The sequence below is a fragment of the Miscanthus floridulus genome, chromosome 14, assembly GCF_019320115.1.
Source record: "Miscanthus floridulus cultivar M001 chromosome 14, ASM1932011v1, whole genome shotgun sequence".
Classification (NCBI taxonomy): domain Eukaryota; kingdom Viridiplantae; phylum Streptophyta; class Magnoliopsida; order Poales; family Poaceae; genus Miscanthus; species Miscanthus floridulus.
In genome coordinates this window covers 72,372,995-72,391,107 of record NC_089593.1, presented here as the reverse complement: position 1 = coordinate 72,391,107, position 18,113 = coordinate 72,372,995, and the positions used below count along the sequence as shown (strand labels likewise).

The 18,113-nt window shown below is 41.9% G+C and overlaps 1 protein-coding gene across 3 annotated transcripts; it reads left to right on the top strand.

The window, feature by feature from the left end:
- The first annotated feature begins 761 nt into the window (after positions 1 to 761).
- Positions 762 to 17,335, top strand: LOC136504960 (uncharacterized). 3 transcript variants are annotated; one of them, XM_066500015.1, is made up of 17 exons: positions 762 to 1,036; positions 1,124 to 1,200; positions 1,796 to 1,861; positions 1,982 to 2,053; positions 2,475 to 2,547; positions 2,827 to 2,864; positions 2,954 to 3,064; positions 13,270 to 13,389; positions 13,479 to 13,559; positions 13,653 to 13,721; positions 13,841 to 13,918; positions 14,028 to 14,192; positions 14,848 to 14,955; positions 15,047 to 15,115; positions 15,199 to 15,261; positions 15,346 to 15,464; positions 16,564 to 17,335. In XM_066500015.1, the coding sequence occupies exons 1-17, from the start codon at positions 1,003 to 1,005 to the stop codon at positions 17,039 to 17,041; spliced, it is 1,821 nt and encodes a 606-aa protein (XP_066356112.1). In that variant the 5' UTR covers positions 762 to 1,002; the 3' UTR covers positions 17,042 to 17,335. The 3 variants fall into 3 exon arrangements, with proteins under 3 accessions (XP_066356112.1, XP_066356110.1, XP_066356111.1); XM_066500013.1 differs by having other exon boundaries at positions 16,558 to 17,335; XM_066500014.1 differs by having other exon boundaries at positions 13,479 to 13,563; positions 13,657 to 13,721; positions 16,558 to 17,335.
- Positions 17,336 to 18,113: the final 778 nt, after the last annotated feature.

The following is an 18,113-nucleotide window of genomic DNA, read 5'->3' as shown; positions in this document are numbered from 1 at the left end:
GGATGGAGGATGTGGGAGGGGCTGAATGACGATGATGTAGGCGTGGCATGTTTGAGCTCAATGCATCGACGAGTGATGGAAGGTGGAGCAGGAGACAAGATGTCACATGCTGCTCGTTGGACGGTGTGTTAGTCTAGAAAGAGTAGAGAGTTGGAGGCAACAAATGGCCTGCGTGCAAGCATGTGTGTTTAAGCCAATCTGTCGGGATACGGTGTCCACATAACCCTAAAGATCATCTAGTGAATCATTTGAACATTATTTGATGCTTTATAGGCTATAATATCATGTTTTATAGTTGAGGGGGTCATGCAGTCAACTATTGATATATTATGGGGTTATATAGATTTTTTTAATACGCCACATCAGCAAAACCACCTTGAAAACCGTCTATTTAGACGATTTCAATATTTTGAGGACTAGAATACTTGATTTTATAGTTGATGGGATAAAGTAGACAACCACTAATAGTCGATGGGTTAAGTAGACTTTTTCACAGTTTAACACAATATAAAAGGATTTAAATACAGTATATTTTTTTCACAAATCCTCCCAGTATCAGTAGTTTCTCCTTTGATTTGAGAGGTGAAAGAGAAAAGGAATTCCAAGAGAAAATTACACCACTGACCCACGATCAAATCGCCCATCTCGTTTTGCATCAACTGGGCCGGCCTATCAACGTTATCTGACAGCCCGGGCCCAGTGCCTCATAAAAGTACATTCGCTCAAAAGTCAAAACCCACTTAACTCCGAATTTTCCGAAAAGAAATAAAAAAAAGGAGGCGATAAAACGGGTAAGTCTCGTAGGCTCTCTCCAGTCCCCGGCTCACCACCGAATCCGTGAAGATTCGTTCTCCATTCGATCCGATTCGCGGGGGGCTCGGCCGGATTCGAAACCCGGGAGGCGCCGCCGATCCGTCCGGTCGCAGCGGCGTCTGATTTGGTGCCGATTTTGGCGAGATAGCCCCGCCCCTTTCCCCTCCTCTGTTTTTTTCAAGGGTAAAGATGGCGCCGCCGCGGGGCGGCTACGATGAGCGAGGTGAGTGTCATTTTGTTTTTGATGTATTGAGGGGGAGATTTCTATGCCAATGACCGCGGTTTTTGTGTGCTGTGTGGTTATGCGCAGATCGCCCGACGGCGAAGGGCGCCGAGGTATTCGTCGGCGGGCTGCCGCGGTCGGCCACGGAAAGCACGCTCCGGGAGGTTGGTTTGCTGCTTCTGTTTCTTCTGGTTGTAGTTTACCCACATGAGATAGAAGGCTGCTTCTGTGCACTATTAGCAGTTTGATGGTGTTGAAAATTTTAGACATACAGAGGTTGAATCAGACCTGTATTTGTTGCATTTGGGCTGGTTTGTAAAAGTAGCGTCTAAATTGCAAATCAGAGTTAGATGTGTACCTGCCAGGAGAGCTGGTGCCATTGTAGATTCTGTGGTTAGATATCATTGCCTGATACCTGCCTAAAGGGGAGGAGGGGTTTACATTTTTTCTGTAATCTAGATGAGAATCGCTGAATCTGAAAAACTACAGTTGCCCATTTGACCCTTTGGTTTATTCTGTACTTTTTTTAGTGGAATAGTAATATCTAGTAATAAGCCAAGTATGCCATGTTGTGAAGATTAGAATATTTAATTTATTTCATATTTCAATGTTGAACTTAACTCATATTTAGAATGCTGCTGTCCAACTTGTTTGTTCTCTTCTGTCTGAAGTAGTTAAGTTGGAATCAATGGTTCATGTGTAAAGGAAGTTTTCTTGCATTTTCTTTGTTGTGGCACTGACTTGTATATGCATTAACAGATATTTTCTTCATGCGGAGAGATTATTGACGTGCGTATAATGAAAGATCAGAATGGCCATTCAAAGGTCTGGTACAAGTGTAAAATTTAGACATTGCAGTATATGATTTCAGTCTTTTAGACATCGTTTTTTTTACACTTTGTCATGAAACACTAACGTCATTTTTCTGTCCTGAAATCTTTTCAGGGATATGGTTTTGTTAGGTTTTCAAAGAGGGACTATGCTTATACGGCCAAAAGGCAAAAGAATGGTATTGAGGTAAGAATGCTTAACTTGTTCTAATAATGCTTACAAATCTATTGTGTTTAGTCACATGTGTTCTAACAATGCTTAACTTGTGCTAATATGTACCAGTCTGCCATTACGTTCAATCATTTTTTCCCCTGTGTCTAGTTCACATCTATATGTAGCAACTTTTGCTTTCCCGTCGTTAATATTTTGTTATACGTAGCAGTTTCATAATGTTGCCTGCAGCAACTGCTTTTTGGTTTCTTCACATTTCTATTAATCACAAGTTTGTTTTATTTTATTTCCTTTTCTATAGACCTTGGGTCCAGACTCCAGAGTGAGATCTGAGATGGTAGTGTGCCTTTTCATTATAACAGATGTAAAGAATAGCACTGTGTCTCATGTATGAAACTTGACATTCATAACATATTTGCTGTTGGTTCTTTACCAGCTTCAAGGAAAGAGGCTTGATGTTGATCTGTCAATGGATCAAGATACGGTTTTCTTTGGAAATCTTTGCAAAGGTAAACTCCACTCATGGTGAAAATCAAGAATCATGATGCAGTAAATTTCCCTGAAAGAAAAATACACGCCAATATATTTGAGGAATCATTTGTTAGTATCAATGTCATGTCAATGGCAAGAAAAATCTGTAATACCTGTCCATCGTCTTAGACAACCCAATGTAGCAGTGCAGAGCGCTTGTCAACATGTTGATCTGCAGAATTTTGTTGTGAAAATACACAGAAAATCAAAATTGTCATCTAAGTGCTAATGACTGCTTTCCCTTATTGTTTTGCCAGAGTGGACTTTAGAAGAATTTGAAGAATTGATTCGCAAGGTAGAACCTTGATATACCTATCAATCATAGATTTCATTTATATATATACTTCTCAAAATAATTTCACTTGGACAAACATATTTTGCCAGACATTCAAAGATGTTGTTTCGGTTGACCTTGCAATGGCTTCAAATCATGGTTCGTCAAACAAGAGGAATATTAATCGAGGCTTTGCATTCGTGAGATTTTCTTCTCATGCAGTAAGTCTTTGCCTCACTGGTGGAAAAGTTTTCTTTTCTTAGTACATTCTGCATTTGCCATTAATTTAAATATTGTTTTACGATGTTCAGATTTCTTTCTCATATTTTGTTCATTTTATCCTATTAGTTTAAATTTTCCTTTTGGAAAGGTAGTTTTTTGTATAGTTGATCATAGCTCTGTCAACTGATTTATCTTGCAGGTATTGGTCAAATATTATTGCCTCTTGTTTCTTTTCAGTTTATTTGGATAAAAGAATCTTATGCAAATATCAAGATATGTGCAAATTACCTTAGTCTATCGTCCTTTCTAGTAGCAAAAGAGCACATGTGCCATTTGTCTCATGCATGATCAAGTGATTATATATCCTTAGTGCCCCTATGTCCTAATCAAAATATGGAGCCAAATGATGAATTGGCACCAAATTATCAAAGTACCTTACGATCTGCTGACAAGCTAAGGAATTCACATCTTTGACTTGTATACTTGACGTTGATTTTGGATTCTATGGCAAAATACCTTATGATCTTCTGACAAGCGAAGGAATTCACATCTCTGACTTGTATACTTGACATTGATTTTGGATTTATATGGCAACATAATTTCTCCATCTATCATGTCATAAATGACTGACTAATGTTGCAAAGAATGGATTTTAATGTTACTGTTTTCACATGAAAATTTCCTGTTGCATTGTGGGTACTTTTGAAGAAGCCACCGACATTGAAGAATCATTTGTTCAACACAGTTGTAGAGAAAAATTTGGTACTGGCCATATAGAAAAAGACATGCCAGAATTTTCATCTAAGTCATATCTTGTATCTTTGATATGCTCTTTACATTTACATTTATATCCATGGTTGAAATTCATTACAAAGTATAGGAGGCAGAGACAATGACCACTGCCAGTGTTTATCTGAAATGAATTCCCAATCTTCCTAGTTCACTGGGTGGCGCTATTTTTTTAGAGTTCAAGGGTGGCCCCCGGCCTTTATATTGCAAAGGCCAAACCGTTTAGCGCCTTACAAAATCTCAGAGTTCAGAATTCCACCTGAGCACATAAAGCCTCAACAGGCAAAACAGAAAGCACAAGAACAGCAAGTGTAACTACTGGCATCAGACACTACATTCCCCAGGCTTCCGCAAGGCTCGAAAAGTTAATCCAGTTCCTTTCATGCACCATCTTCTCCAGGTCATCCCCATTTGCCAGCAGGGCTTTAACTTCATCAGGTAAAGCATTGTTCTTCCAATCAGCCCCAGCTTGATATAAGACATGTTCCCATTGGTCATTAACCTGACTCAACCAGGTAGTCGGTGAGGTCTTGTAGCGAAGCTTTTCAGCTTGTCCAGGCGATCCAGAAATTCTGGGACCTCCTTCGGACATAGAGAACTCCAATTGTGCAGCATAGCTGTTACCTTCAGTACCAGCACTCGCACATCGACCCAGAGTATTCCCTGAAAACACAGGCTATTTCTTAGTTTCCACAGCCCCCACAGGGCAGCAGCACAAAAAATATTCTCCACTACAAATTTCCTATTGCTAATCCACGTAGTTCCTATAGACACAAAGTCTGTACCAACTTGCTTATTTAAGATTTCAGAAAGAATGGACCAAAGTTGCTTTGCTACTACGCAGTCAAAATATAAATGATTGACAGTTTCAGCCTCTGAACAAAACAAACAAGTAGGATCCTTGATCTTCTTCCTAATACTCAAATTATCCCTAGTCAGAACTTTATTCTTCGACAATAACCATAGGAAAAAATGGACTCTAGGTGGGACCTTCAGTGCCCAAACAGCAGGAACATATACAGGAGAAATTCCCCTAAAATTAATGACTTTGTATAAGGACTGTGAAGAGTAAACACCCTGAGAATTAAACTGCCAAATTAGAGAATCTTCCTCATCAGTAAAAATGATAGTAGAAGCTAACTGGACTACTTCTAACCAAAGATTGTATAATCTACCATAAACACATCTTCTAAAAGTACATTTCAGATCACTGCCATCCCAAAGGGATGCAACAGTAGCATCCTTCTCATTAATTAACACATAGATCTCCCAGTATTGAATAGCTAGACTAGAAGTACCTAACCAATTATCTTCCCAAAATTTGCACTTATTACCATTTCCTATACGCCATCTATAACCCATTTTTGCTGCAGAAGCAGCTCTCATCATACCTTTAAAGAATTCAGAAGCACCAGTGGAGGAGCTATAAAAGATGTTTGGTCTAGCGGTTTTGTACTTGAAATCTAAAAATTGCCTCCACATCTTATCACCATCTAAATTATACCTTTTGATCCAAGAGGCTAAGAGACACAAATTTAAATCTCTCAAGTTAGGAACACCTAGACCTCCATACTCTTTCATCATACTCACATTTTCCCAGTTGGCCAAATGAATTTTGCGGGCAGTAGGGCTATCATCCCATAAGCAGTTACCCAGATGTGAGTCTAGAATTCTAATGGCCCATTTAGGAAATTTAACAAACGAGAGTAAGTATACAGGAATACTAGCTAAACAAGACTTAATCAGAACTAGTTTTCCTGCATAGGACAACAGTCTACCTCTCCAGCCGGCCAGCTTTTTCAACATTTTATCTACTAGAGGCTGAATGTCCTCCCTACTGAGCTTCCCAAAATGCAGAGGAACCCCTAAATATTTGATAGGTAAGCTACCAACCGGACAGGAGAACAGATGAGCAAGACTATGAACTACTTCAGGTTCAACATTCATCGGGATTAATTCACTTTTATGAAAATTGATCCTCATGCCAGACAACTGTTCAAACCAAATGAGAATACCTTTCAGGTTCATAGTATATTCCTCCTCAACTCTGGAAAAAAGAATGGGGTCGTCTGCATACTGCAACGACACAATACCACCTACTCTAAAGTTTTCAGCAATCAGCCCCCTTCTGGAGCATTTTTGTGAGAACATCACCTACTAAGTTAAAAAGCAAGGGAGAGATAGGATCGCCCTGCCTTAACCCCTTCCCAGGTTTGAAAAAACTACTTTCCTCACCATTAAGATTGACTCCCACAGAGCCACCTATGTCTAGATGTCTAATCCAGTCAATCCAAGTATTACTGAAACCTCTAGTTCTAAGGATTTCAAACAAAAAGTCCCAATTAACTCTATCATAAGCCTTCTCATAGTCTAACTTCAGGATTATCCCAGGTTCACCTGATTTGCTAAGACCGCACACTAATTCGTGAGCAATCACAACACTCTCTAAAATATACCTACCCTGAATAAAGGCACTCTGTTGAGGAGAAATCAATCTATTCATAATCTTTCCTAATCTAAGAGTTAACACTTTGGAGAACACCTTAAAACTACAGTTAATAAGACTGATAGGTCTAAAATTCTTCATGGATCTAGCTATCCCCTCTATGAAAATCATTAAACATACCAACCAAATCAGCCTTAATCAAATCCCAGAATTTGTGATAAAACATAAATGAGAGCCCCTAAGGACCAGGAGCACCATCAGCATAGCAACTCCAAACAGCTTCCTTAATCAAATCCAACTCGACTTCCAAATCATTATATTCCAAAGCAAGCTCATTTTTATATTTGTTCAGCCTAGACACTTCATTCATAGCCCAACCCCTAACAAACCTTCGAAGAGTCCTAATTTTGAATTGCCATTTATCTAAACTATTAGCCAAATTACATGGAGTATTCCAAGCTTTCTCGACAATGTCAGAAAAAACCTCTTGGTAGAACCACCACTTTTCAAATCTAAAACGTAGTTTCCAAGACCAGAGGATTATGATCACTGTTCTATCTAGACACTTAACAGTTGCTAAAGGAAAGCCACTATCCCACTCAGTAGACACAAAAATTCTATCTATTTTGGCCATTACCAAATTGTCTTGGTTATTGGTCCAAGTGAATTTTCTATTGGATGCATTGAGTTCCAACAGAGCCCACTTATGCACCCATTCGTTAAAAGCATCAGCCCATCTATAATTAATCCTAGCATTGTTTTTGTCAGAAACGAAACGAAGCATATTAAAGTCACCACCTAAAATGACCGGTCCTTGCCAGGACTCCATAATAGAATGTAATTCTTTTATAAAAGATTCCTTCCCCTCCTCATAAGGGGAACCATAAACTACTACTAATTTCCAGCTAAAACCCATCTTTGTATCCTGCAACATAATGCTAACAGAAAACTCTAAAGTAGAAATTAAAGTAACAGAAAATTTATCACTGTTGCTACCAACCAGAATGCCACCAGCAGACTTTTTGGCAGGAAGATAGAACCAATCAAAAGGCACATTACCAGTAAGAGATCTAAGATAACCAGGAGTGAAAGACTCCTTCTTAGTTTCCATGACACCTACAAAATCAGCTCTAGTACTTCTAATCCTATTAATTAAAGCAGGTAATCTTCCTATTTTGCCCAAACCTCTTATATTCCAAAAGAGACCTATCATTTCCTTTTCTTGCTCTTCTTCCTATTAACTACTTTATTCCAGGCTTTCTCAATCTCAGCCTCTAAAATGTTCAAGTCCTCAGCCTCACTAATCCTCCCATCAGGAGTTGTGGGATCTGAGCCCCTATTATCTTTTCCAGAAGATCTCTGATAGTTGGAACCAGCAGTTCCACTAACATCAAGAGAGTTTCCATTTACTGCAGAGAAACTACATCCTATATGATCAGAATCAACTTTCTGTTGACTTCCAACAGAAGTCAGCTTTTCCTTTATGTCTACCTTAGCAGGGCAGTCTACAGCACTACATTCAACACTAAAACTATTATTTCTTTCTATCTCTAATTCTAGAACTTGATTGACTACTTTTTGCTTAGACAGTTCCTCTGCTGGAACGTCAAGATCAATACTAGAAGCTATTTCTAACAAAGAAGTAGAAATTTGTTTTGAAACTTTTTTACCTTTCTCAATTTCCAGGTTGTTCTTTCTTTTGAGAGTACTTGTGCTTTTTCCAGCATATTCACCCTGCTCAGTGGAGCTCGTTTGCTTTTCCTTTCTGGTAGCACAGGACCCCAACCCCTCTTCCTTGGTTTAGAACTAGCTACTTTACCAACTTTTCCTTGGACCTCAACCCCAGGTACAGTATCAATTTGTTGAATATCAGAACTGTTGGCATTACTCTCAGTACTCTCTTGATTCAGTAAAGGCTGATCTAGCTGACCACTACTATCAGAGTATCCATACAGCCACTCAGATGGCAGATTCAGGCTTTCTTCTTCTGGTTCAAAAGTCTCACCAACATCCTCTACCCACACTTCCTCCCTGTCCTCTATTTCCATAGCTTTTAGGAGACTGATGCATGAAGATTCCATTGCTTCTCTGTTGACATCATTATCTAGCATCTCCACCGCAAAGAGCTGACTAAGGTTTCTTACTGTCTTACTCCCACTCGGCATAGACTGCTTAGATTGCTTATCCAGAGGTTCGCCTACTTTCTTCCCTTGATTTGCAAAATCAGAGGGTTTGTCATTTTTAGGACTGGTAGGGTCACCCTCCTTCTCTTTCTCTTCATCAGATAGCAGGTCATCCTCATCCAAATCTGTATCACCATCACCATCATCACCACCATCATCTCCATCCTTCCCAGTCTTCTCAGATATCTGCTCAAAGCCTTCTGTTTTGAAGCTTTTCACAAAAAGCTCATCCTTCATTTCCATGCTCTTTTGGGGAATTTTAACTGGGTCTCTGCATTTCACTTTAACTCTCTCCATTGCAAAGAAACTAGCAAAAAGAGATTGCCAGTCCACCTCCACCAATTTCCCAATTGTAGAAGCAACTTGCCTGAAAGTGACCCAATCGCACCATTTAGGAGGAATGCCCCTGACTTGCACCCAAACCTCAGTCAAGCTACTCACTGGCTCAATATTTCCATTCCACACCTTTAAAGAAGCCATCACTGTACCTTTCTCTAAGTAGAAGTATGAAATCTTGTTGATCACTATCCTGTCCACTCTCTGCCCCGGAGGAAATCTCACCAGATAACTGAACTCATCCATGCTCCTTAATTGCCAGGGCCAATCTGCATCAAATAACTCCCTAAGATACTTCAGAATAGTCTCCTGGTCCATCTCACCTTCTTCTATTGTGAAAACTCCGCAGTTATCATATCCAGTCCACAAATTAAACCTATCTTCATCTCGAGATACATTCACATGGAAGAATCCCAGGCCCTTACAAGCACTACCCATAAACTGCACCACTTGTTCAGGCTCACTCCACCTGGGTCACTTCTCAGCTATGTGATCCTGATGAAAACACACAAAACATACTTTGGGTTTGGAACAAGTGGAAACAAAGTGTCCTGGTTCCCCACAGTTGTAACAAACCACTTGAGACGCCCTGTTACTTCCAGACTTATCACCCTCTATCACCTGAGCAGTATTCTGATCTACCTCTTGATGAGTAGTAGGATTTTGTTCCTGTGTATTTGCCTGATTGTCCAAAGCTTTTGGTTGTTGTTGTGGCTGTGATTGTTGAGGTTGCTGACGGCCTTGTTGCTGGCCCTGCTGAAACCTCCCTCGATTACCTGGAGCCCCTCTACCACCAGGACGAGGACCCTGACCTCTCTGCCCAAAAGCATTGAACTGATTCTGCCCAGAATATTGCCCCTGGTTGTAGTACTGCTGATTGTGAAGTTGATTTGGGAAGAATCCGAACGGACCTGATTGCGGTGGAGGAAACGGCCCCATCGGAGGCGGACTCATCGGCGGCTGGTAGAACGGAGGCGGGTTCTGGTACCAGCCTCCCTCACCCCAGCCCCAATCTTCCTCAGGACTTCTCGGCCTCTGTGGAGCTCTCCCACCCCTACCACGATTGGCCATCACCCCTTTCAACTTCGACACGAACGAATCCTTGACTCCTTTCCCCCAAAAATCAGATGCAAAACTGAATTTCTTCGGAGAACCAAACCAGCAAACTCTAGCTCCAACCGGGAAACAATCACTGACTTAGAAATTTCTGGACTCCCAGAGATCCTTGCGGATCCAGACTAGGTCTCCCCCATCACGGTGCAAACCATGGTGTCGAACCCTAACCTGGCCGCCAGGGGAGGGGGAGTCGGAGGGGATGAACCACAGCTGGCCAAAGAAGTCTTCAACCGCACCACCCTCTTCCTCAAGCCCCGCGAGATCTGCGCCGTTGTTCGTCTTCCCCGCTCCCGCAGATCGCGCCACCTGCCTGGATCCCGTGATGCCGCGTGTCTGCGCTATATCTGATGAAACACTGTCTGGAAGGATGATGATTGGTTAGCCAAGCCAAAGGAATACTTGCATGCTTGCCTTTTCTGATCTGCATCACAAACTGTATTCCATGCTCACTAGTAATTAACTACATGAAATCATCGGCCTTTATTATCATTTGTTTATCTGGATGACCTTTGTTCTCTAGAGACCTGTGAGAAGCTGTGTTGAAAACACATAATGCTGCAGAGGTAATGTAGTTCCAAAGTTTAGCCTGAGTTTTTTTTTCTCGAACACACAGGAGAACTGCGTATCATTATATTAAGAAGAATAAAAAGGGGGAAAGAAACCCCATACAACACCACACACTCACGCCTTGGACTCTAAGAGAAAACTAATCGCCTTGAGAACAGTTTACAATGACCCCTGACCTACAAAAACAATCATTCAGGCAGCAGGCCAGTCAGGTAAGATATACCCCTGGCACCTGCAGTCCCCCAGAACCTCAACTCATCGGAAGCAAGAGTTAAAACTCTATTTAGATTTGGTGACTCTCCATCGAATGCACAGTGATTTCTATGATTCCAGAGTGTCCAAGCTCCTAAAATGACAATAGAGTTCAAGCCTTCTCTTGCCAGTCCACCACCAGCCCTGCTAGCTCTGTCCCATCAGGCCCCAAAGGATGTTTCACCTGTCTGGGGCGAGATGCTTCGCATGCCAACCTTCTGCAGCTGGCCAAACCAAAAATCTTGTGCAAAAACCAGAAGGTGATTTATAGTCTCAGCATCTTGGTTACAAAGAAGGCAACGAGAGGGATGGTCAAGACCCCGCCTTGCTAGCCTATCTGCTGTCCAGCATCTATTGTGTGCGACAAACCACATGAAGACGCGACATTTGGCCGGTGCCCAAGTCTTCCAGATCCCCTCCCAAGAGAATAGTCTCACTGATCCCTGGAATAAACCCCTGTATACTGTGCACTTGAGCTGAGTTTCCAAATATGAGAATCTTCCACACCAGACTGTAGTTCCACATTAGACAGAGTGTCGCAGAGCTCAAGGAATTCCACATTAGACAAAGTACACCTTGCAGATCCAAGATCCAAGTCTGGTTTGTGAGGCCTTCCAGGACAGTGCGTTTATTTGCTCGTCTCTTACGAATGAGATCAAACAAATGTGGGGCAATATCAGCAATACATCGATCATGAAGCCATTTATCCGTCCAAAAAAGTGACTAGCTCCATCACCATCTAGCCTGAGTTTTTAGCAACAGCAAAACCCAAAATCCATATGTAGGACATTTAGAAACACGGATGGGGAAATCAACATATATCTCATTAGTCATCTACTTCCATGTGATGTAGAAAGTTTCTTTGCAGATCCTCTTTCTCTCTCTCAGACCAAGAGTCAAATAAGAGCTTACAATAAATTAATGGCTGCAATGAAGTTTAACAGTTCAGTTATGAAGACCTGAAGGTTACCGATGATTGAAGCAACACTGTTACTTGGCAGCTTCTTCTGTTGCTTGTGTTGGCATCCGTTATTATTTGGCATTCTTTCCCCCCCCCCCCCCCCCCCGCAAAAACGCAGGAGAACTGCGCTTCATTATATTTAGAAGAAATTATTTGGCATTCTTTGACTTGCCTATATATTTCTTTAATTCAAGTAAAAGTAGACTATATAACACTACCCCCCCCCTCCCCCTTCTTTTTTCTTCTTGAACAGACAGGAGAGCTGCATATCATTTCATTAAGAAGAAAGGTCTGAAACAGGAAGAAATACCAAACAACACTCACACAGTCAAACACCCACAACACTCTAGAAAACTAGGGCATACTGAAAGTAAAGACCAAAAGCCAAAAGCAACATGACCAGAACTACCACACTATTGCCTGAGCCCCTCCCAAAGGCCTTCCAAGAAGCTTCAGGAGGTCCTTTGCTCCGGCTGAGCACCAAAGGATGCACTCATAAGTGACTGCTTGCAACACCGTTGTAATGCTTGGAGTAGAGCCATTAAAAACACAGTCGCCCTGTACTTCCAGATTTCCCAAGCCACCAATATTGCCAGTGAATTGAACCCCCTTTTTTTTTCCATTGTTACCTCTTTAACTGCCAGTGCCTGGTACCACCAGCTTCAGAATCTATGAGTTGATGGTTGGGGTGCAATGGAGGCCAAGCCAATTTTGTGCAATCTGCAAAATGATGAACCAGATTTGCCAGGCGAAAACACATGAAACCAATAGGTGTCGTATGGTCTCCTCCTCTTGATTACAGAAGGGGCAAGTAGCCGGGTGGGGAGTCCTCTTTTAGTGAGCTGGTCCGCCATTCGAGAACAGTTCTTTAATGCAAGCCAAATGAAGAACTTGCAGCGAAGAGGAGCCCAATATTTCCAAATTCGTTTCCAAGGAGCAAAGCGGATGGAACCAAGGAAAAAGGCATTGCAGGCCGACTTTGCTAGAGTAAGAACCATTCCTAGTAAGCCTCCAAACAATGCTGATTGGCATCATTCTGCTGCAGCGAGAAACCTTCCATCAAGTCCCATAAGAGATATTCTGTAAGAACCTGGACAGAGAGAGGTCCTCTTATGTCAGCTACCCAACGACGGGGCAACCAGGGTTTTGGCGACCGTACGTCGCTTGATGATCCTCTTAGGAATTTCCTAGTTGATCGTTTTTCAGTTTATTCCCAAATCTAGCTGTGTTCTGTGGCTGTGAAATTATATCTCCCATGCTGATACTTGATTCCCTTCTCTTGGCTTCATTACTACACCACAGTAATTTGGATCTGCCATTATGTTACTCTGCAAATCTTATTTGATATCAATCACAGCTGCCACATACAAAATACAAGTATGTTATCTAGATAAGATCTTGATTCATCAGTCATCACTGATCTGAGTTTTCGCCACTGAGATGCGTGGAAAAGACATATCTAATAACATCTTGGTGAAGATGTTCTTAGGTCCTTTGCTTTCTGCTCAAGCCAGCTTCCTTTGATTTCATTCCTCCTGAAACTATCAATCACAGGCTGCAGCACGTGTAATCCGTATCGGTTCAAGAACAGATTTTATGCTTGGCGATATTTTGCATCCTGCGATAAATTGGGCTGATAAAGAATCTCATGTGGATCCTGATGAAATGGCCAAGGTAATGTAGAAAAAGGGTTTTCCTCGATATAAATATAGTTATCTTCTGTTAGAACTTTTGATCGTGATTTCTGTTCTGTGTACTCTCAGATTAAGTCTGCTTTTGTTGGGAACCTGCCAGAAGATGTTAACGAGGAGTACTTGAGAAAGCTTTTTGAACAGTTCGGTGAGGTTGGTGCACCAAGATGTCTGTCACATTTTTTGCAATTTCGACTAACCAATATTACATGCAATGCTGAATAACTGTGACGGATGTGCAACCAGGTAGTACGGGTTGCTATCTCAAGAAGAGGACAAGGCCCAGTTGGTTTTGTTCACTTCGCCAATCGTTCAGTAAGTGTTTATCATAATTCTGAAGAGTATGCTTTCGGGCACTTAATGTGCTTGGATATTTTTTAAACAGCTGTATTGGATTGATTGCTATAAAAAAAACTATATATTATCAATTACAGGAGCTTGAAAATGCTATAGAAGAAATGGATGGTAAAACGGTGAGAGGACCTAATCGAGGACCGTCTTTCAGGATCCAGGCATGAATAACAATGTTATCTGTTTGGGATTATCACTAGCTTCTTGCTGCTTGTTTGATCTTTCTACTTTGGATTTGACAAATTAATCTCATGTTTTTTTTCTCAATAGGTGTCAGTTGCTCGACCTGTGGCAGACAATGACAAGAAGCGATCTCGTGAAGAAGTGAGAACTAGAAGATCAAATGTATCAGGAGATAGGCAAGATTATTCTCATGGAAGATATGGACATGATTCACTTGATCGTCAAGTGAAAGCTCCAAGATTATCTAATTATGTATGTATGATAATCAACATGTTGTCTTTTCTTTTTCTTCCTTTTAATGTTAAAAACTAACAAGTGAGTTTTGACTTTTGAGTAAAGATAGAACTTCCTATAATTAAATCTGAAATGACCTGAGCTACTAAGTCTTGAAATGTTCATCTTAGCTAGCCAGTGACTCAGTAGAGCTTTGGTTCACTTGTTATTTGTCACCTTCATTTTGTGGATGCTATAGTTGTTTTAGAAGTGAACTGCGCATCAGTCTGCTACCTCTAGGTGGTCTTATGATCTATTTGTCTTCTCTGTACAAATATAATATGAAGACATCAGATTCTGTATGATAGTTTGCTGCTCAACTCTGGCTTTGAAGGCTAGAAGTGCAATTATTTTACTGGAAGCCTCTCCTGTTGGGTAGGTTAAATAGGCTAGAAGCACAGCCATTTCCAGTTTTTGTAGCTTGAGTTCTTGCTTATTTATGATATAACAAAACTGAGCATCAGATATCCCAGCATTGACCATCTGAATTAGCAGTTTTCTAGTATTTGAATACATGTTTTTTTGGTAAGCATGCTTAGTTGAATGGAATAAATTTCATATTGCAGTAAGGAGAAAGGATGGTGTGTTTGTTCATGTTTGTGACAATGTTTTCTGTGTGTTTCTCTCTTATTAGGCGGCTGATGCCTCTGACCCCTATGAATCAGCTGTTAATTCATTACCTTCAGCTGTCAAGGAAGTCTTGCTTCGAATTCTACGTCTAGGAATTGGTACTCAATATGATGTAAGTGATTTGTACAGGGAGGTCTCCATTTGTTCCCTTTTAATGTATGAACCATGAAGCATGATGTTCTTTTCCATCTTCCTTTCTTCAGATTGACATCCATTGTGTAAAAAGCCTCAATGAGCTTCCTGAGTCATCTGCTCTTGCTGTCCTTAATCAGGTATTCAGTTGTTTTACATAAATGATTTTTGAGCCCTTACCTGAACCATGTTATCATTAATCCTCACCAAGAAGCACATGCAGTTTTTGATATCGGGTGGAGATAAACGCAATAAAGGACATTATTTTGCATCATTGATTGCTAAGGTACTACCTCACTCAATATCATCCACCTTTCCTTTTTGCTCTTTTCTCCTTTTCTTTCCTTCAATATCTTGTTTTGACTTGCAGCACCAGGCTGAGGCCTTTGGCTTAACACATACATTGCACGGTACTACTTATTTGCCAAGAAATCCAGAAATACATAGCAAGCGATACCCAGATGAAGATTATGATTTTGTGACACCCGGGTAGGTTTGCACTCACTCCTCTCATAGTTTTTAAGGTGGTAAGGTGAGGTGTGGCGCTCCACCCCCTTCCAGACGCCTAGGCGAATTAGGCACGCGTTGAGGCGACGCTATACACATACTGCTGTTCACAATCAGAGCCTCAGAGGCACATATAACAATGACACAGATCAATAAATTAACCTCTCTTATGCAGCAAAGTTCAGACGTCAGAGAGAAACAGTCAAGCATATATTAATTATTCACAGCAATTAGGCAACCACATCAGAAGAGCACACCTGTGAGCTATCCATTCCAACTATCAAACTGTAACACATAAATAGGAGAAACGAGCAGAGCAGAGAAAGCAAAGTAGAGCACAGGAAGGAGCAGAGCATGGGAACGAGGCGGAGGAAGAGCAGAGGAAGAAGGGGGAGCAAGAGGAGAGCCGCAGAGCAGCAGAGGAAAGAGGAGGGGAGGACGTAACTGCCAATCGCGTGCTCGCAGAGCAGAGTCGCGGTTGGGGACGGGGCCGGAGTCGGTCGCGGGGCTGCTCGCGGGTTGCGGCGGACGGAGCGGGAGTCGGTCGCGGATAGGGCTGGAGTCGCGGACGGGACGGAGTCGCACTCGCGTAGGCGGGTCGCGGACGGGCCGGACTCGCGTAGGGGCAGTCGCCTACGCTGCGCCGGCGCCGGATTCCAGGTGCGCCGCCGCCCTCCTCTCTCTTCCTCTCTCCTTCCTTTCCCTCTCCCTCTCCTTCTCTCAACTGACGCGATGGGGATTGGGTTGGCGGGAGGTGTAGGCATGCAGCTGCTGCTTTTCCCACGCGCGCGCATAGCTCCGCTCTTTTCCCGTGCGAGCGCGCGGTGCTGCTCTTTCCCGCGCGTTTTTCCGTCCAGCGGCGTCCGCCTCAGCGAAAGCGACGCCTAGGCGACGCCTTCAACCGCGAGGCGACGCCATACGCGATGAGGGCGCGGCGACCGCGACACCCCGTTTGGAATCCCGCTCGGACGACTAGGCGACGCCTTAAAATCTATGCTCCTCTGCTCTGGCTGGCTTACTGTAAATGGTGCTTGTGGTATTCAAGCTCGGATGGTAATCTCCACTTTACTTGCAGGAGCAGTAGATACAATTCCTCAGGCCATCATCCTTCAACATATTACGTAGACGATCCACCAGTGTCTCAGTCAAGGATTAGAAGATATGCTGAAGAAAGATCCACCATTGTAAGAAACCCAGAACCACGTCTGCGACATGACGAAATTGACATCAGAATGAACCCAGAACCAAGATTAGCGTTTGAATCAAGACACAACACTGGAAAGCATCTTGATCGAAGATACATACAAGAGCATAGTTCAAATATTGAAAGATCAGCTGAAGAAGCTGTTCTTTCTAGGGAAAGGAGATTCCTGCCTGCTGCAGGGTACAACACGGACTTAGGCTCAGATTTCCGCTCCAGGTCACCCGCTGAATATTCGGCAGAACGCCAACAAGTAAGGTTTGATCCCTTCACAGGTGAACCTTACAAGTTTGATCCCTTCACAGGGGAGCCCATCAGGCCAGATCCAAACCAGCGCCGCTCAGGAAGCTTGTACTGATCAGATTTGTTGAAGTACTATGCCAGATAAGATCATGCTCCTGAAACAAAGCTAGATCTGGATAACACTCTTCTTATCTGCCAAGTGCCTGTGTGTGATGTTGCTTCTGGCCTACAGATCATGTATCCCGAGCACCATGCATGATCCAATAATAGCATGCTTTATTTATATTTGATGAATCATCTTGGCACTGAATTGTCATAAGAACTTTTGTGCCCATGACGCTAGTTATTGTTTGGTAAAACATTCAAGAATACCTTTTTTATAGATCAATTAAAAATTCAACAACGTGAACCGGGGAAAGCCATTTTTTGGTATTTTCTTAAGGTATCAATAAAGTAGGTGTGGCAATGCAGAATTTCAACTGCTACGTATATTGCAAGCGCTATTTTACCGATTTGTCTTTACGTATTGCCAAATGTTTCATTGACTTTGTAGAAGTTATTTGTTCACTTTGGATGCTGATCAAGGGACCATATGCCTTTCTCATATATACTCATCTGGAGAATGTCAACCAATATGCTGATTTGGACACATGCCCTAATGATACTACCTTCTCTTCCACTGCTTGAACGTTCACATGCCCTTGCATGATAATGCCACTTCTGCTATGCGTACCAACGAAATTTCGAGAGGAAGTCTCAGCATCCGCAACCTTTGCGTGCTAAAATTACATACTCTGTTCATCTTAAATTATATGTCATTTTAGTATTGTCCCAAGTCAAACTTCTCAAATTCTGATCAAGTTTAAATGCATCAACTTCTATAATATCAATTTTGTTTAATTAATTTCTCATGTAATATGACTAGATGGTGCATCCATTTGAAGTTGTAGATGTTTGATATACTATTTTTTCTCTAAAAGCTCGGTCAAGGGTAGAGGGATTTGACTTGTATAGAGCTAAAATGAACTATAATTTCAAACAGAGTAAGGGGGTGTTTAAATTCAGGGGCTAAAGTTTAGGGGTGTCACATAGGTAATGGATGTCACGTTGAGTATTCGGATAGTAATAAAAAAACAAATTACATAAGTTCTCAGTAATCCATGAGACGAATTTATTAAGTCTAATTA

Excerpts from the sequence above, each read along its gene's own strand:
- LOC136504960 (XM_066500013.1), top strand. The coding sequence starts at position 1,003 with ATGGCGCCGCCGCGGGGCGGCTACGATGAGCGAG. Across the intron at positions 2,865-2,953 it reads TTGAAGAATTGATTCGCAAG|ACATTCAAAGATGTTGTTTC; the intron begins GTAGAACCTTGA and ends ATATTTTGCCAG. Across the intron at positions 14,956-15,046 it reads GAATTGGTACTCAATATGAT|ATTGACATCCATTGTGTAAA; the intron begins GTAAGTGATTTG and ends TCCTTTCTTCAG.